This window comes from Danio aesculapii, chromosome 18, assembly GCF_903798145.1.
Source record: "Danio aesculapii chromosome 18, fDanAes4.1, whole genome shotgun sequence".
In the NCBI taxonomy this organism is placed as follows: domain Eukaryota; kingdom Metazoa; phylum Chordata; class Actinopteri; order Cypriniformes; family Danionidae; genus Danio; species Danio aesculapii.
This window is the reverse complement of record NC_079452.1, coordinates 36,216,068-36,237,004: the sequence shown is the minus strand read 5'-3', so window position 1 is coordinate 36,237,004 and position 20,937 is coordinate 36,216,068. Positions and strand designations below refer to the sequence as shown.

At 37.2% G+C, this 20,937-nt stretch overlaps 1 protein-coding gene across 1 annotated transcript in view; it reads right to left on the bottom strand.

The window, feature by feature from the left end:
- pclob (piccolo presynaptic cytomatrix protein b) overlaps positions 1-20,937 on the bottom strand; it is a 120,174-nt gene that overhangs the window by 34,962 nt on the left and 64,275 nt on the right. Inside the window, exons 22-29 of the mRNA XM_056478028.1 lie at positions 20,318-20,344; positions 16,989-17,077; positions 13,805-13,880; positions 13,469-13,594; positions 2,233-2,341; positions 1,524-1,591; positions 987-1,198; positions 808-858 (exon numbers count right to left, since the gene is read on the bottom strand). Coding sequence (XP_056334003.1) covers positions 808-858; positions 987-1,198; positions 1,524-1,591; positions 2,233-2,341; positions 13,469-13,594; positions 13,805-13,880; positions 16,989-17,077; positions 20,318-20,344 — 758 coding nt within the window. The remainder of the gene's footprint in view (positions 1-807; positions 859-986; positions 1,199-1,523; positions 1,592-2,232; positions 2,342-13,468; positions 13,595-13,804; positions 13,881-16,988; positions 17,078-20,317; positions 20,345-20,937) is intronic.

Sequence of the window (20,937 nt, the reverse complement as noted above, 5' to 3'; positions counted from 1 at the left end):
ATGAGATTTTCTCCTTTCAGGATTAGCAGGCTAGCGCAGAAGCTCCACAGAATATACTGGGGTATAAAATAAATAAATGTTCATATTTTAAAGACATGGTGAGGAAAAATGTAATTTAATGCAGTGCTTCTTGTACATTCTGAAGTGACCCACTTTATATTGGATTACATTTGAAATCAGAATTATTAGCCCCCTGTTAATTTTTCCCCCCATTTCTGTTTAACGTAGAGAACAGTTTTTCAACACATTTCTAAATTTAATAGTTTTAATAACTCATCTCTAATAACTGATTTATTTTATCTTTGTCATGATGACAGTAAATAATATTTGACTAGATATTTTTCAAGACTCTTTTATACAGCTTAAAGTGACATTTAAATGTTTAACTAGGTTAATTAGGTTAACTAGGCAGGTTAGGGCAATTAGGCAAGTTATTGTAAAATGATGGTGTGTTCTGTAGACTATTGGAAAAAAAATATATAGCTTGAAGGGGCTAATAGATTTGACCTTAAAATGTTTAAAAAAATTAAAACTGCTTTTATTCTAGCTGAAATAAAACAAAACAAATAAGCTTTTCTCCAGAGAAAAAAAATGATCAGACATACTGTGAAAATTTCCTTGCTCTGTTAAACATCATTTAGGAAATATTTGAAAAAGAACAGGCATTGCTAAGCTTGATCTTAATAATTATGGCAGTCTGTTTTACATGAGTAAAAAACAAATCCATATTGCATATCTAAAATCGATATTAGAATAGTATTTTACAATACTGCACACTGTAAACTGTTAAAATTAGTATACACTCACTTGTATGTCACCAGTGATTGGATGTGGTTGTGGCTTCAGGGCCTCTGCTGACTGAAAAGAAGACAAAAAAAAAGAAAGAAAATGAAAGCGAATTCCTGCCTGGTTTAATTCTTATTTTCACCTCTCCTATCAGACACAGCATGCAGTAAGAAGCATGTGCAAAAGTTCCCAAACAGTACCTTGCTGCTGTGTCGCTTCTTGCTGACGGATGGGGAGCCAGGCTGCCCGGGGCTGGGGACTCCACTGGAAGCAGCAGATCCGGGTCCTGAGTGCAGGTGTCCTGCTCTCTCCAGGGCAGACAGAACCGATGCTGGACCCTGTTGTTGAGACACCTTCTGCAGCTCCGCTGCCAGCTGCTTTGGGTCTACACCTGGAGAGCGCTGACGCTCACCTACAACACAAACACATATCATAAACGTGACACTGAACCAATACTCTAAAACCCACTAATCAATACAAGCAACTCTTCAACCCCTGATATGTAAAGGGACTAAGCCGAAGAAAAATGAATGAATCAATGAATGGATGGGTGATTGCTGTTTGATTTTGCTGGATCTCAAGTGATAGACAGCTTATCCTGTGCATATTTTTTTCTTCTTGAAGCTGATGCAATCAAAATTATGTCACAAAGAATTTCCATTCAAATGTTACTAGCTTATAAAAATTATCATAGTGTACAGATGAAGGAAAGATTATAAACTGTTATATTCACTCACCAGCTCTCAGTTGATTGTGAAGCTCCAGTTGTTGAGGCTGTTCTGTGTTGGAGAGCATGTTTAAATCTCTAAAAAACAGTCCAGATAAAAAAACTGCATTAGCATATCAGCTCAAAGACCACAGCCACTGTAGGAAATAATTGTTAGTTAAATCTACATACTATCACTCAGCATTAAATACGGCACACACTAGATGCTGAAATGTTCTTTCAAGAATCATCTGTGAAACTACATGCACTTACAAAAATAAAAGTAGAGTACCGCCATAGTACAACATGGTAAATATCAGGATAATGTGATGCTAAAAACTAGAAGAATAATGCTTTGAATAAGTACATTTTAAAATAGAAATTCTAACTTAAAATAGTAGCAATAATTCAGAACTTTACTCACTTTTGTTGTATTTTAGATTAAATATAGCATTGGAGACTGATTTAAAAATACTTAAAACATACTGTAAAATATTTACTTCAAACATTTTGAAAATTTAAATTTATCATTACAGGTATAGATATAAACTACATTTAAAATATGTTAAAAGAAAAAAAGATCTATTTATATAGTATCAAATTACTGTTCTAACTTTTGAACAGGATTGTGTGTAGCATCATCCATGTTGTACACACACATGACATTGTCCTGGGACTTTTCCATTAGCGTGGTGTAATATTCTTGTCCTGTGAATATTGAATACATTATTGTAACTTACAGTCGCACACATACGTCTACTTCTCCACTCTGCTGACCAACAATGCTCTGCACTTCTTCATATGTCTTTCCAAGCAGAGAGATTCCATTCCACTCCAGAACCTGCATTCCTAAAAACACAACACCGGAGTCAAATACTTGTATTCATTTAGAACAGCATAATCTAAGGGGTTGATGATACACACACTTTTCTTGTACATGGCTTTAGTATTGTTTTATTATGTTGTTGTTGTTTTAGCCACTGCATATGCAGAACGTAATATGAAATTGGTATTATATACACTGTAAAACATATCTTGCTGCCTAATTAATTTTATTTTAATCAAAGGAATGATTATAGTCATCTCAACTCTCAACCCTAAACCCAACCTCACAGTAGCCTGATGTGTTTTATTAACATCTACTCCTACCCCAACCCTAAACTCAACCTCACAGTAACCTGATGTGTTTTATTAACATCTACACCTACCCCAACCCTAAACCCAACCTCACAGTAACCTGATGTGTTTTATTAACATCTACACCTACCCCAACCCTAAACTCAACCTCACAGTAACCTAATGTGTTTTATTAACATCTACACCTAACCCAACCCTAAACTCAACCTCACAGTAACCTAATGTGTTTTATTAACATCTACACCTACCCCAACATTAAACCCAACCTCACAGTAACCTGATGCGTTTTATTAACATCTACACCTACCCCAACCCTAAACTCAACCTCACAGTAACCTGATGTGTTTTATTAACATCTACACCTACCCCAACCCTAAACTCAACCTCACAGTAACCTGATGTGTTTTATTAACATCTACACCTACCCCAACCCTAAACTCAACCTCACGGTAACCTGATGTGTTTTATTAACATCTACACCTACCCCAACCCTAAACTCAACCTCACAGTAACCTAATGTGTTTTATTAACATCTACACCTACCCCAACCCTAAACTCAACCTCACAGTAACCTGTTGTGTTTTATTGACATCTACACCTACCCCAAAACTAAACCCAACCTCACAGTAACCTGATGTGTTTTATTATTGTCTACTCCACCTACACCACCTAAACCCAGTCTACTTGTTGCGCAGGTCCTTCCCACTTGGAAGTCACCCATCCAACTTACAGTGTAATCCCTCCCACTTGGAGGTCTCTGGGCTGCAGCGATACCTACTTGGTAAAAGTGGCAAGTCACTTTTTCAGGAAAAAAAAAGTGAGTAAACCTATTGTAACACGAAACTGCTACGCTGACATACCTTTTTTTTAAATTATGCAAATAGTTGATTAACTTATAATACTTTTAGGGCAACGAGTTTACTTACTTTTTAAAGTAAAGACAGCTAATAGTTTATTTGCAGTGAATAGGACACAAAATTACTGTAAAATATTTATCACCATGTTTCCTCAATTGACTGATTACAATATGAATTGCATACATTTATGTAATAGTTTTGAAAAATGCAGTTTAAATATGTAAATGAGGCATTATTTCATTAACCATGCAACAATTAGCATATGTCCAGCACAAAAAAAAATTGAGAAGATTTATCTAACTATTTGCACTGTATTAACATGTATAATCATTCTATTTACCTTTTTTGGTGTGTGTTCATTATAGCATAACAAAAAGCAAAAACAAAAAAAAAACGATTGATTTAAACAGCCCCTATAATAGGTTTTTTAAAATGACTTTCCATGCAGTGTGTAACACAGCACTAAGTGAATGAAAACGTCCAGCTGAGGTTTAAATCTGAAAGTGCACCATGTTTAAAACTATTAAATCTTTAACAAAATAGTCAACTCAGAGTCGAATAAATGTATCGTGTTGGATTCGAATTTTTAGCTTGAAAGCATTGACGTCGATACGGTACACCACCAAATATGTAGTGCTGGTTCCGGTAAAACGCGAACACGCCTTTCCCTTCAGACACTAGCGGAGTGTGGAGGATCACGGGACTGATCATGACATAAAGATGACGATCACTGACAGATGGAGATTCGGCTGCGTGGAATAAAGGGTTAAAGTTCATTTTCACAACAATACCACAGTATTGTCACGATTGCAGGTTTGTGCGCTTTCCGGAGCGTCTGTTTTGTCACGTGGGTTTGTTTTGTTTTGGTTGTCTACGTGTATTTGTTATGGTCACGTGTCATGCCGATACTCAGCTGTTTTGATTAGCTCGACAGCTGAGGTTCATTTGTGGGTCTATATCTGGGCTACAGTTCTATGTTTCCTTGTCAGTTCGTTGTGTTTGCTCATGTATGTCTGTCTGTGCTCAGGACTGTGAGGAGTGTCTGCTGGACCTGATTATCGTCTGTCTGTCTCCCGGTTGCTACCACCCTTACCCCTCGTTCTCTCACTCATTTTTCCCTGTCCTGTCTGGTTATTTTGACTGTGTCAAATAAACTTGTTACTTGCAACCTTGGATCCTTCCCCCGTATCTTATACGTAACAAGTATAGGCAACCTAGTGCCGTGTTTGTTTCTGTCATTTTCAGATTTTTGATACAATAACCTACGCTGCAACAGAGGATTTTCCGGCTGTTTGCTATTAAAGGAAGGAGCAGCAGAGACTATTATGAATGGGAATTTGTCAGTAACTGTTACAGTTCATATGGACCAGTTTCATCCTCCTCCGGATCATAACATGTAAATGTAATTAAAATTGTTTTGTGTAGTTTGCAAAATATGTATTTAATAGTGTGTTGTAACTCGTAATTGCTCCGCGTGGCTTGTAATCACTTATCCATTATAGATCAGTGCTTGTATTGTCTCTCGCAGGTTAAATCTTTGTGGGGCTATTTTACATACTGCATCCAAAACAACATTCAAAACGTGACCCATGTTACTTCCTACACTGAACCCAGTCGAACCAATCGCCGCAGACTAGCTTCATGCTAAGAAGGAGTTTGGGAACAAATGAATCACTGAACAAATCATATGGGAGTCGTTGAGATAATAAGTAAAAATAAATGCATATTATAAGAGATGAATATCAGCCTGTTATTGGAGACCCCAAAACCAAAATATGACCTTTATAATGCAAAATAGGGGGTTTTTAATAGTTTGTCATGTATTGTTAATTGTCGGTTTTAATATTACATTAATGTGCAATCTGGATCCCTTTTCAGCATTAGTTTGAGAGATTTTAATCCTTGAGTAAAAACAAACAGAAGCAATTTTATTTAGTTTGTCCGGTGCTGTAAAAAAAAAACAGCTTTCTGTGTACCAATATACTAAAAACAGACACTCTCACTGCGTCATAGCCAAAACAACCATTATGTGTCTGCAGATTGTTATGGAAAGCTCAGTCAATGCATGGTTATTTTTAAAAGCTTCAAATTGAGAAGCACAGTTTGTTTTAGTGCGTCACTAAGAAAAAGCGAAGCACTGATATTACACATTTCGTATTGGGAAAACATTGTTAAAAACTATTATGACACTCCCACACAGACAGACAGATAGATGTAATGTGTTGTAATTCCTGAGAGAAATATCAGGGAAAAAACTATCACTGAATTACCTACATACATAAATGCATGCGCACTTATTCCATAACATGCTTCCTTGAGCACACACTCACTACAAGAGCAGCAGAGACAGAAAATAAGACAGAAAGAGAGTAAGAGGGGAAAAAGTATTTGAAAGCATCACAGCAAACTCAAGCCCACTTCAGGCCAAACCGCAGGCACTTACACAAATGAAAGCGAGTCTTCAAATAGGTCTTTTGCATACGGAGTGCTTCAGCTGCTGATAACAACAGGACATCACTCATTCAAATGTCTGCTCATCTCTTCAGAATCAGTCCAAATCCACCAAAACCCCCTCAAATGCAAACCCCCAGACACATCCTTGATATCACTCTGCAAGATTATCACTAGCCAAAACCATTACTTCAGCTTTGAAGTTATATCTGAATGTTTCATGCATAATTGGAAATCAGATTCGGTTATTTTGCTGAAAATGTTGTGCGTTATACAAGCGAGCATTCAAAATCCTCCTTAAAAAGGCTTTAATGTTTGAATTTTTATTTTCAATTTGTATTCATGCTACATATTTGAATAATGTCCCAACGTATATGCAATTACAGTTAATTTATATATATAATACCCGAATATACAATATAAAATATTTTATTAGCACATATACATTAGTTTAGTCAGTACTGAAACCAAATCTGGAGCTAATCTAACAAAATAACAAATGATAATGCTCCAAATATTTGAACACCCACAATTTATAAGTTAGGGAAACATATTCAATAAAAAAAAATTTAAAAAGATGAAAAAAATCAATAGAAACAAAAATATATCTGAATGTTTCATGCATAATTGGAAATCAGATTCGGTTATTTTGCTGAAAATGTTATGCGCTATACAAGCGAGCATTCAAAATCCTCCTTTAATGTTTGAATTTTTATTTTCAATTTTTATTCATGCTACATATTTGAGTAATGTCCCAACATATATGCATTTACACTTGATTTATATATAGAATACCTGTATATACAATATACAATATTATATTTGCACATACAGTCTTTCCACTATTATTTGCAGGGTACATTATTTTATCTAATTTTCAGGCATCAGGAGCCACTATGAGTGAGACTAGCGGAGCTTCAGGGAAAGGTCATGTTGGACACTAGACTGGGGCAATCGCCAGTGGTGGAAAGAGTACTGAAAAATCATACTCAAGTAAAAGTATCATTACTTGCCTAAAATGTAGTGCACGTAGAGTAAAATTATCTGTTGTAAATATCACTCAAAGTATGAGCAAAAAGTAGCCCTTTCAAAAGTACTCAAGAGTAGTGAGTACTATGCTGTGAAAAGCTGATGCATTTACAAGTAATTTGTAGAAGTGTGTAAATGTAACATTCTGTAATGCAATTAGTTATTGCCCAGCAGGCACACAACGTCATAAGATGTTAATATTAGGTTAGATTTAGGTTGTGATATCAGGTGGGAAATTATATGTCTAGCCAGCGTCTAAGGACAACATTATTTTGATGTCCAATGATGTTGATATTAGGTTTTTAGAAACTGATTGTCGAACCAACATCATATTGACCTCAAATACTGACATTTATTCATGACATTTAAGTATGGCAACCAAAATCCAACATCTAATAGACGCCATAGTGGTAACTTCCACACAACGTCAAGCTGTAACATCATTAGACTTTAATATTTGGTTGATATTAGGTTGGACATTGGACATTGACATTGGCCTGACGTTGGGTTCTGATGTCTACCGGATTTTCATTTCCAAACAAAATGCATAGTCCCCATGACATTGGGGTACAACATTAATCTGACGTCATGTTGATGTCTTGTGGCTGCTGGGTGTTTAATGCCATTTTTGTCATCATAAAGTAAACATCCGTCATGTTCTCATCAGTGACATGCATCTAAACAGTCTCCAGGTCAATGCATGTAAAGATTTTGGATGTTTTCCTGGACACTTTTAATGCTTCCAATCCATTTTCTGCATTAATAAATCGCCCCTGTCTTGAGGTAATTCATTATGATGCAATTTACTTTCTGTGTGCGATTTGACTGGACAGGAATCACAGGACTGATTTTTCTAATCCTAAAGTAATGACTGCAGGTGGAAGGAAAGTAGTGGAGTAAAAGTACTAATACTGCACTAAAAATGTACTCAAGGGAAAGTAAAAGTACACGTTTTTAAAACTACTCAGTAAATTACAATTTCTGAAAAAACTATTCAATTACAGTAGTTTGAGTATTTGTAATTAGTTACTTTACACCACTGTTGATCGCTCACGCCCCCACACATCATTTACCTCCTCACGTGTTGAAGAGCTGCTGATGTATAATGCACGGATTTGGACGTGCATCTTCCTCTGCTTGTAAACTCATAAACACACCAGCAATTGGTTCATGAGATCAGCCAGATTGGCGAGTACCAATCGAGTTATGAAATGTGATTATCAGCCATTTGATGAGAGCATCCCTAAAATAAATGTATTTAGCTTTTGCCATCTTATACTGTAATTCACAGTTTGTCTTGGAATTCTGAGTTTATTCTGTTTTCTCTCCCAGGAATGACTCCATGAGGTGAGCCTACAAATGTAGTTTGGTGTGACTCCGAATTGAGAGATACAAACTTTTATCGCTGAGAAATGTAATAAGTCTGAATTGCAAGGTTCAAAATTGTGAGATGAAATTACAAGCTTATAACTCAACAATTATTATCAGATTATTATAAGAAACTAGCAGTTCCAAAAACTCAAAAATGTGAGCTATAGGCTGTTTCTCAATTCCAAGAATGCAGAGAATGGACTTGCGTTCTTGTGGAGACCGGTTTTGCCAGGTATCCTCGGAAAAACGAACTCGGGAGACCGCGAGGGCAGAGAACGCCTCCTCTGAGAAATGAGATGCTGCATTCTTCCTGATGGTCACGTGACCTTTACGCGGTTTAAATGGTAAACTATTTAAACATTACAGCATTCATACAACTATTTATTGTTTTTCCCCTTTCAAAATATATACTCTGCATAAAAACATTATAAATATACGCTGCACAGTATAAATAAAACAGATTTTAATACGAATTTCAGCAAACAAACACCCTTAATGTGTTTATTCCTTTATTAAGATGTTCATGGTAATTTTTACTTTCACCGTTTCATTTAAGGAAACTCCTGAGATAAATAAATGATATCTCTGAACTTTAATAATAAATCTAAATAAAATGCTGCGCTTCCCACCTCCAGTCGCAATGACTTCTGGGACTTCCAGAGCGAGTTCGGTGCTCAAGTCTGCATCGGTGCGTCCTCGATATCAAGATCACGTCCGGGAAGTTTCACTCGTCCTCTGTTCTTGCAGTCTTGAGTATTGGAACTGAACTTTAGCAGCTGATGATGACGTTACACGTGAGAACACAAGGACGCAAGACTATGAGGCGCCGTGTAGGATTTAAATCAAACTTTGCTTATCAACACACACATAAACACGTGCATATACACCTATACATTACTCGCATATACACCTATACTTTTAGATGTTCAAAACAACATATATGAAACTTGTGTATATACATATAAACTTGACGCTCGCATACACCCACACACACGCGCACATACATATATACTCCATCCATGCAAACACACCGACACACGCGCACATACATATATACTCCATCCATGCAAACACACCTACACACACGCGCACATACATATAAACTGCATCTATGCAAACACACCCACACACGCGCACATACATATAAACTGCATCTATGCAAACACACCCATATATATTTAATGACTTGTGTATATACATATATGCAAGTGATTTCATATGTAAGTGCGCATGAATTTTTCACTTTAAACGGAAGGTATTTCAGTATAACAGGAAGTTATCTCAGTTCATAAAAAAGAAGTCATTTTAGTGTAAAAGTCACAGCCAAAACGAAATATATCATTATTTATAATTATAAGCCTGTATCAGGTAATTTTAATTAGCTGTGTTGTAGTGCAATCTATCCTATCTTCAAGCTTATAAAATATAAATAATGTGATTAATTGAGGTATTAGGTCTTTTGATTATTGAAAACATGACATGACTGCCCCAGCAAAATGTTTATTAAAAATCCTCAAATAAATGAAAGCAGTAGGTTTAATCAATACACGGTCACATATGAAGTATATAATATTATTTATTATTAGAATAAATACATTGTTGTCTAATATGATTTTCTGTATCGTGTCGCAATCCTTAATGGGTTATTTTGGGTCCACACTTCAGTCCAGAAGGTGGCAGGAATGCACATTGTTGGTTTGCCAGCTGCCATTAATCAGAAAATAAGACGAAGTAAGCTATTTTGCCACGTTTCTCCATTTGAATGACCATGATGAACAGTGATAGCGTTACGTTACAGACATAATTAACATTTTGCGAAATGTTCTTGCTTCGCCGACTATAATAAGATCCATATCTAATTCAGTGGAGTCAAATGTGTCCCCTTCAGCTGAACTGCAAACAGAATCTGAATTGCGCAATTTGTTTCGCCATCAAGGCCGGCAGTTCAAGACTGCGGTCACGCCATCTGCGGTTCGGAGAGAGACGGTCACGCTATCTGTGCTTTAAATTGTAGTGCGCGTCTACTCTGTGTTTTGCGGTAGACTAAAGACGCGTGTGTTTAATGCGCTGCAGTTTTATAATCTTGTTTCACTTTTATTCGCCTGACTATAACATCCTCATTGCAATTAGCACAAGTAAATAAAGCACCGAAAAACGTCACGGCTATCAAGATCACTCTGAAATTCATGTTGATTTGCATGAGAAAAAAAAATAATTAATGCCTTCCGTTTGAACGGATATGCCTTCCGTTCACACTGAAAAGTTAACGCACATCCACATATAAATCACCTGCATATATGCACAACTTTGTATACGTTTGTGTATCTTGTTTTGGATGTTTGCTCGACTGTTTAAGGGGTGTTTATGCATGCTGGGAGTTGTATGTGCGTGTGTGTGTGTGGGTGGGTGTTTATGCAAGGAAGTTTATGTATGTGCGTGTGTGTGCTCGCACAAGGACCGAGTTTATATGTATGTGCGTGTGTTAATGTGTGTGTGTATGCATAGATGGAGTTTATATGTATGCGTATGTTAATGTGTGTGTGTATACATGGATGGAGTTTATATGTATGTGCGTGTGTAATGTGGGTGTGTATGCGTGGATGGAGTATATATGTATGTGCGTGTGTTAATATGGGTGTGTTTGCATGGATGGAGTATATATGTATGTGCGCGTGTGTCGGTGTGTTTGCATAGATGGAGTTTATATGTATGTGCGTGTGTGTGTGGGTGTATGCGTGCGTCAAGTTTATATGTATATACACAAGTTTCATATATGTTGTTTTGAACATCTAAAAGTATAGGTGTATATGCGAGTAATTTATAGGTGTATATGCACGTGTTTATGTGTGTGTTGATAAGCAAAGTTTGATTTAAATCCTACACGGCGCCTCATACAAGACCGCTGAAGAACGCATATTGAGAAACAGCCATATACTCCCAAATGCCAAAACAAAAGTCAGAATCATGAAATGAATGTCTTTTTCTAATATAATTTCTCTGTATTGTCTGCACATCATGCATGCTTTGAGTTTGTACGTTAGAGTACATGCATATTCACTGTGCGACACTGTATTCAATTCCTGGCCCAAACAATATTACTGCTACAGCTATCAGCTATTAAATCTGATCCATTACACCTTTTCCATGGCGGCGGCAGATATTATTGCACTGTATCAAGGGAATGCATACTTAAGATAGAGAACAGATGCTTGTGTAATCTACCAGCAGATTGCTGCTTGCAGATTTCATACATAAAAACAAATAGAATACACAAAAGTGTTGGCATTATAAAAGCAAAATAATTAATATTAGGAGTCTTGGCTAAAATCTCAAGTTATGAAAGAGTACAAATTAAACAAGCAAAAGCATGTTCAGGAAGCTGAGCTACTCTCAGTGGAGCTGATCTAAATTGACAGAGCCTGCTGAGCCAGCATAGTCAACAAGGAGAGCAATCATATACTGCAATAACAGCGTCCCCGCTGAAATGAGAAATGGCCTCCCAAATCGGGTTTCTTCTGATAGAATACTGAATGCCCAAAATATTTGAATGAATGTGCTGATGTGTGCTTAAAAATAAATCTTGTGCTGTAATAAATATGGATATAACACCACAATTCCATTTTAGACCCAATTTTCACCTTTAATAAGTTTTGCCTGGTCAGATTGAAGATAACTCAATTCCAGGTGTAAACAGAGCTTAAAATAAATATACTTCTGTCAACTATACTAACTATATAATATATAATAATATAATAACTATCCTACTATATCCTAACTATATAATTTAGTCACACTGACAAAACTATTTATCAATTAATTACACTACCTGACAAAAGTCTTGTCGTCGATCCCAGTTGTAAGAGCAACAAATAATAATTTGACTTCTAGTTGATTATTTGGAAAAGTTGCAGAAGGTAGATTTTTCAGATGAATCATCTGTTGAACTGCATCCCAATCATCACAAATATTGCAGAAGAAGAATTGGAACCCACATGGAACCAAGAATCTCATAGAAATCAGTCGAGTTTGGTAAAGAATAAAATCATGGTTTGGAGTTACATTCTGTATGGGGACATGCGAGAGCTCTGCAGAGTGGATGGCAGCATCAACAGCCTGATGTATCGAGACATTTGTGCTGCCCATTACATTACAAAGCACAGGAGAGGGCAAGTTCTTCAGCAGGATAGCGCTCCTCATACTTCCGCCTTCACATCAAAGTTCTTGAAAGCAAAGAAGGTCAAGGTGCTCCAGGATTGGCCAGCCCAGTCACCTAGCATGAACATTATTGAGCATGTCTAGGATAAGATAAAGAAGGAGGCATTGAAGATAAATCCAGCGAATCTTGATAATCTAGATCTAGTCCTGCAAGAAAACTTTCTTTGCCATTCCAGACGACTCTATTAATAAGTTATTTGAGTCATTGCAGAGATGTATGGATGCAGTCCTCCAAGCTCATATTAATCATACACAATATTAATTTTTCTTCCCCTGCACCATGACTTTATATTCTATACTGTACATTATTTCTGTTAAGTAACAAGACTTTTGTCGAAGCAAAGTCAGACCTTACTGTCGTAATTAAATAATTAAAAATCAAGACATGATCATATTTTATTTTGGTAAAATACGTGTAATCTGGTGGCCTTTGCCTTTCATATAAGCCACTTCTGATACCAACTGATCAATTAGAAGTTATTATTTGTTGTTCCTAAAACTTGGATTGGTGTCAAGACTTTTGTCAGGTAGTGTACATCTGCTAGACTTCCTACCCTCACTATCAGTAAAACAGTTTAAAGGAATAGTTATCCAAAAAATGAAACTGCAATTCATTCTCCAACAAATCGTTTCAAGCCTATAAGTTTCTTTGTTCTGTGGAACACAAAATAAGACAAATTGCTGAAAGCTGAATACTATTCACTTCCATGGTAGGCAAAACAAATACTATGGAATTCAATGGTTACATGTTTCCAACATCTTTCAAAATATCTTACTTTAACAAAAGAATGAACCTCGTTAATGTCTGGAACAAGTGAAGAGTGAGTAAATAATGGCAGAAATTGTAATTTTGGGTGAACTATCCCTTTAACCTATAATGTTATTGGACAGAATAACATGCAATAGAAGTTCCTACCTTCTACGACTTTCCCCGTTTGCTCAGCATATCCTCCTGCTGAAACTTTGGCGATGTAGGCTCCAATCTCTCTGTTGGTTCCTGGAATCTCTTTTCCACCCACGACTCTGATTCCCAGCCCACTCCCTGAAATTATGCAGATTTGGTTTAGCTGATAAATGGCTAAGTAATTGAATCCTAATCAGAGCATCTCAGCATTGTGATCTTTTCATCAATACATTGTCCACGAGATAGACTGCCATGTTTGCTTTGCCTTTCCTTCCAGTAATTCAGTTTGCAGGCTTAATTGACTACACTCCGCTGTGTATCTTGTGGAGTAATTGCTGAGAAACATACCTGAGACACTGTGGTCCTTGGGGTCCCGTTGCAGTTTGATGCGAGTGTGTGGGAAGGGGTAATGGCTGCCTTTCATCTGCAAAAACGAAAACACAGAAGAAAATAACTGAATAATTAATGAGCTGTACTTTTTGCAATAGCTACATGCATGCAGATGCAGTTTGCTGTTCAGTCCATGTAGTTGCATGCTGACTGTGGTTTAAGTGTGGAATAGTTTTATTGATACCTATCAGATTGAAAGATAAGCTTTACTGTACATTTATTTTTACATATTACAGCACAGTTCAGTTTTTAAGGCTGTGGATGTTTTTATGGATATATTGTTCAAAGTCTATTCTGTACCTCAGATGTCTCACCCACTGACTGTTGGCTGAATGTCTGATGCATAAAGCCCACAAGATGGGATAAACCTCAGGATTTTTGAAGGTGTCATCTTATTGATTGAAAACTAGACCATTTCCAGGAGAAAAATGTGTATTTACAAGTATGACAATGAACACAGAATAAATTAAATGTATATAAAGTTCACAGCAAAGACTCTTAATGTAAGAAGACATAGTTTTTGAATGTACAATTTATTTGTGCATGCAGGTCTGTAATTATAGGTGTAAGGCTTTTAGAATCCTTGTTAATGCACCCACTGCCCATACCAGAAAATTAACCCAGGCTCATTCTGAAAACGTACCGCTATATACATTTCTGGAGAGTGCCAAATACGTCTTAGGAGCTAAGTTTATGGCAGTTTTTGTTTTCGCAAATCCACCAGAGGCTGCTGTGTATGCTTTTTCAGAAAAATTCGCGATTGCCATTCGCACCTGCTGTTCTCACGTAAGTCCACCAGAGACCACTGTTGACTGATTGTCGACTGACTGACTGATCTACTGACCCACCCTCCTCCTTCCCTAAACCCAATCAATAGTGTTTTCAAAAGCATCGATTGCCCCCACTCACCCACTTCTCTACACCCAACCGACAGTTTTCAAAAGCAATCCAGAAAAAGAAAAGCCCTCGCCTGATTTTTACCAAGCTTTCAGATTTTACCAAATTCTCACCCTGTTATTTACTTATTTATTTTATTTTTTGGTCTTTGTTTTGTCTTACCTGCTTTCTGGAACTGTTCCTCACCGGACTCAAACCCCGTCATCGAGGTCAACTTCTCTTTGCATCTCGAGTCCGCCGATGTACATGTCGAGCTAACTAGACAAACTGGTAACAGCAGGGAAAGCCGACCATATTGAGGTAAGCGGTCAGCTGGTAATTGCAAAAAGGAACAGCGTCATACCACCCCGTAGCATTCGTTTTAAAGACGAAATGCAGCCTTACATACTTCTGGCTACATAATTCGCGATCTCCAGAAATGTATATAAGGCTATGTTTTCAGAATAAGCCTATGTTGTTGAAAATATTGCTTTGAATCCAGCTTGGAACAGAATGAGTACAAATCTTGGGGTTACACTGATGCCATGACCCATATGGGAGTGGGGTTTGGTGGGCAATGTAATAGAAACCCGTTAGGGGAAGCTGTGAAAGTAGATCTCACTTTCCAGGCCTAAATGCTGGGTTCACACCAAAAGTGAAATTAAATATTTGCGCAGGTAGATTACATACAAAGTCAATGCAAATGTGTAAATAAGCACATTTTGCACATAAGCAAATTTCCACTTGGAGGAGTGAATGACGCTGTATTTGCTGCTAATATGCAAAATTTGCTTAAATTGTGTCTTTTTCACAAGTTTAAATAATTCAACTCGAGTAAAAAATTAGCTTGAGGTGGAAAACATCCCGCAAGTAAACTAGAGCAAGTGACTCTGTGCTTCACGTTTGATGTGAATCCAGCATAAGAGTCACGCTGTTAGTGCACCAGCACCCATGCCAGAAAACACTGTGGCAAATCCAGCGTGGAGCAAGTGAGTAGAAATGAAGTTTGACTGGTGCTAGGACCCAAATGGAAATAAGGTTTGGAGGATTAGGGTGAAAGTTGGACAAGTAAACATCAATCACTATCCTATCCTCAGGAGTCGCAATAGTGAGCGAAACTAAGGCCCCGATTACACTGTCAGTTAAATGTGACCCAATTCTGTTTTTTTGGTCATATGTGATCAGATCTGTTCTATGACCATGTAAACACGAAAAAACACATGCATTCGCATAATCAGATATAAATCGGATATGTGACAATGCGACTATCATGTAAACAGGCAAATCAGATTTATTAAAGCGTTCCATTTTGAATGTCATTAAACTTGCAACATTGTTGTACTTGCCCGCGGTCTAATGACAGAAGGAAGAGCGAGTGTGGAGAGGCCAACGCAGTAAACAACAACAACAGAAGAAACATGGAGTAGGAAACTGGTCAGTGGTGGATGGTAAAGTTACCTGCCTTCTTACCCTGTTGGGAGATGAGTCAGTGGAGGACACCAAATATAAATCATATAGGCGCAAGGTGCAATGACGGCCTTTTCCCTCCCCCTCCGCCTCAAAATCATTTTGAAGTTGGGCGAATGTCACATTTCACAGAGCTAAAAGCAAGACAATTTTTTCCATCGTGGCTATAGTGTGCCGCAGATGCTAGAACCCGCGTAAATTGTATGGCAAGTGTAAACATATAAATCAGATATGGGTCACAATTAAAAGAACATGTAAACAAACAGACAAAAATATCAGTTATAGGCAACAAATCGGAATCGGGCATCAAGATCTAGCAGTGTAAACAGGGTCTAAGACTGTGGTTCTTGTTAGTGCACTCAGCTTTCATGTCGAGAACACTGTTTCGGTTGTTTTAAAATTCTGCTTGGAGCAGGGTAAACTGAACTGGAGATCATATATAGGGGCATGGATTTGACTTTTCATGCCCTAAAACATGACTCTGAACAAAATAATGATTCACGAGCTGGTCTAAGCTGTTTCTAAGCTGATCATCATGTTCTGGTCCTGAGCAGAGGTTGCTTAGGGCAAGCAAAACCAGCTTATGACCAGCTAAGAACCAGTTCAAACCAGCAGCCACTTCAAAACCTAACTAGCATTTTTTCCCTAAAAGCGTTTAGAAAAATAGCGCTTTGGCAGCAATAGATGCAAGATCCTCTGCCTTCTGTCTGAATATTTGAGACTCTTTAGGGAAGACAAAACGATTTTAGAAATGCATGCTACGTGGAAACATCACAGTCACCCTGTGGCTGCAGTTTACCTGTCTTCTGTCAGTCCCAGTCTCTGGTCCACCACGTCCCTGGCGGGGTTTGTCAAACCAGTCTGTCTCTTCATGCTGAAGGTGATATGCTAGAAGACAGGAAGAAAGCAGCCACTGTACCATCACAAGTGACAAAACAGGGGCATGTGTCCCACTCCACCACTTTCTCTCCCCGACAACCATCCCTTCACCACCCCCAATTGGGGACACTTCCTTGCTAGAGTGTTTAAACTGACAACTTGAAGGATTTGGGTCAGGGCTTCCTAGAACAACTACTGTGTTAAAAGGACACTAACCTCTGTTGTTACAGGGCCTCAAATTGAGATTGCTTGAATAGATAAATGCTACATGTGCTAATTATCTGGACCCCGGGGGAAGTGGTGACGGAGGATGGTGAGGGCAGGAAAAGCAATGATCTGTGACGTGTTTTATGCATGCATACATGAACATGCATGCTGTGTCCCGGCAGGGCCGGGCTACATGTCATGCGTCGAGATTTTGATAGAGAACTGCTGTGGGTCTGAACCACAGCAGATATACACACATACACACACCATCATACAAGAGTGTGATGATGAGATGTCTTACCATATGTCTGATGATTAGTACACTTTTAGTTAGCACAATCTCTAGGACACTAGTTAGAATATACAAATAAATCACTACTCAAGACAAAACCACAGCTTCTGATCAATGAAACCAGACTTTCATGATGCTACAACATAATTTATGAAGTTCACACTATAATCTGCACATTCTTAATAGGGATGTCCAGATCAAATCATGTGATTGGAAATCGGGCCCGATCACACAGTTTTAGACTTGATCAGAATCGGACGTTACCTCCCGATCAGGACTCAAACATATATGTATATATTCATTCATTCACTCATTCATTCATTTTCTTTTTTGGCTTAGTCCCTTCATTAATCATGGGTCGTCACAGCGGAATGAACCGCCAACGTATCCAGCATATGTTTTACGCAGCGTATGCCAGCCGCAACTCAACACTGGGAACAACACTCGGAGGAAACCCACGCGAGCATGAGGAGAACATGCAAACTCCACACAGAAATGCCAACTGATCTATCTGGGGCTCGAACTAGCAACTTTCTTGCTGTGAGGTGATCATACTACCCACTGCTCCAACATGTTGCCTATATATATATATATATTCTCATTATTTTTTAATACATCAGTTATGCGATGGCACAGAGTTGGACCTCGTCTTGACTTCACACAGAAACAGCAATGTGTGCAGCATGACATCACTTTGTTGCAGAGACGCTATTGGTTAAATGGTCTGGAGGTATTATAAATTTGATGATAACAACATTGCCAAAGCAAACTGTGAGATATATAAACTTTGGATTGGGGATTGCCTGCCTGGTGTTTTGAGTTGAGGTGCTATTTGTTTTTATATTAGATTTTTTAATATATTTACTGTTGCACTAAAGTCCAAAAGTGAAGAATTGATGTTATTACTTGATTGTTCAAGCTACCTCACAGAAATGCTCTGTTTGTTAGCAGAGCTGTTGAATGTTAAAATAAGGTGTATTAAATAAAAAATAGGGAACATCCTCTATCTGTTTCTTCGCTCTTCATTGCTCTTTATTTACGTTTTATAGAAGTATTGGATCGGATTTATAGAAGTATCAGATTGGATAGAATAGATACTCAAAATCAAATGACTTGGACTCGAGGGCAAAAAAAGCTGATCGGGACATCCCTAGTTCTTAATAAGTGTTTTCATCTTGCTTTTCATTACAAATATTTCTCAAAGAAAACATTCCTAAAGATAAATTTAGTTGCGATGCCCAATTGTGTAAAATAAGACTATCTTTATAAAACTGTGATTAAAATAATTGTTCCACTCTGGCAAAATAAAGGTTCCTAAAGTTTTTTTTTTTTCTTTCTTTCAGCAATGCCACTAAAAAACCTTATATGGGTTCCCAATAAATCTATCAGTGACCAGAAATCAAAACAATAAATTTGATAACATATTATTTTTTTAACTACAATTAACCTTTGCACATAAAAGTTTGGTATAACTTTGTTTTAATTGTCCCTTTAGCGCATTTTGTTGAGTTTAAGTTACACTGCATCTACATGCCAGCTAATTCTTAATAGATTATAAGTAGACTGTTAGGTTGGGGTTAGGGTCAGTGTAAGTTGACATGTTCTTGCCAAGTTTCTTATAGTCAGTAAAATGTCTGTTGAAGGAGAAGTATCTGCAAATATTAAGCAGACAGTCTACTAATATTCAAAGTAATTGGCATGTAGTTGCAATGCAACTTTTAGGCAACAAAATGTGCAAAAGAGACCATCAAAATAAAGTGTTATCAAAAGTTTTAAGTTAAATGTTCATTAGGGAACCAACAATGCCAACCATGAACTTTTAGATTATAAGCAATATGCATTATTAAGATATGCATTTGTGTTTCTCAAGTAAATTTATCTTGTTTTAGGAATGTTTAGATATTTTTATTAGAAAAACAAGACTAAATACAGATTAAGACAAGTATTTTTGCAGTGTATTAGTTAAAGCTACTTCTTTTTTCCAGTTTCATTTCAGATAGTCTAGCACTTTCTTCTTTCTTCAAAGACATTGGGAATTCCTGGAATAATTCATAACTCCAGCTATGTCGAATGTGTCAGCACAAACCTGAAATAGATCAGGTGAGCAATTTCTTCTGTTTTGTTTACTGGATATTTTGCCCAACCTGCAGGTGCCTTGATTACAAAACTGTGTAAGCGAAGCATTTTATATTCATGAGCCTGCACTACAGTGTGCCACAAATCATCATTTAACTACTAATAGAGTGAGGAGAAAACTGACAACTGGATCTGTGTGCAGGAGTTTGTCTTGATGTGCTGTCCTTCTCCAAGGAAATGTCACCTTAAGTCAACAGTGCATGTCACTTTATTAGACAAGTTAGACAATGCATTGACCATGGTGTGAACCTATGGCCTATAGAATAAAAATAGAAGGATGTGCAATATCCTTAACTAAAACAGCATCCTTGTTCTCTATTCGAACTACAATCTAGTTGAAGATCGGATTGTATTGTTGACATTTTGATGAGATAAAGTAAGAGCTATGAAATGCACACATACAGTATGTACTTGTGTATGTAGACATGTATGTGCCCCAGTTGATATGATCAGGCCATGTCAGAGAGAGACCTTGAGAAAGTGCAGTGATAATGAACACCAGGATGGGTCTGAGGTGTACTACAAAGAAATGCCCATCACTCAAGACTATGGCACGCATGAAAGTAGGTTTATGCTTAATGATATTTTGAAGGTTGTTGAACAGCAGTTCTCACCTTTCACATTCCAGCTAGGCCCTCCAGCTGTAGTGCAAACATTGCATTTCAGAGAATTCATTGTAAAATTAGCCTTAAAACAGAGCTATGTTGTGCTAAATATTATTACACTATAACATACACACTATTACATTTGTAGCACATCTTTTTAACTTGTGTTATTAGAAATACATAATGCATGCAATTATCTCATTTTCTAAATTGCTAAAACCACTGGAGTCAATGTTTTACTCTAGAGCTTCAGTCAAGATAATAAATGCAAAGCACCATATAAGTAACAACACTTAATAACAATCTCCACACAGGTGCTTAAACTTTACACAAGTCTACACAAGCAAATATTTATTTAGCAATATTAGTAGTAGTCTTAATTAAATGCTCCAGGTTCAAAACTATTGACTGCATCTTTGCAGTTGCAAGAAAAAATACTCCAAGTAAAATTGGATTTATTTGTGCTTGTTTCTACAGATTAGTACTAATAAAATAGCTTTAAACCTGGAACATTTCTTTGACTTTTAATTTAAGTAAAGAATTTAGCAGAACGTCTAGTGTTGCAAACCACACTCTCAGAAATAAAGGTACAGGAGCTGTCACTGAGGCAGTACCTTTTCAAAAGGTGC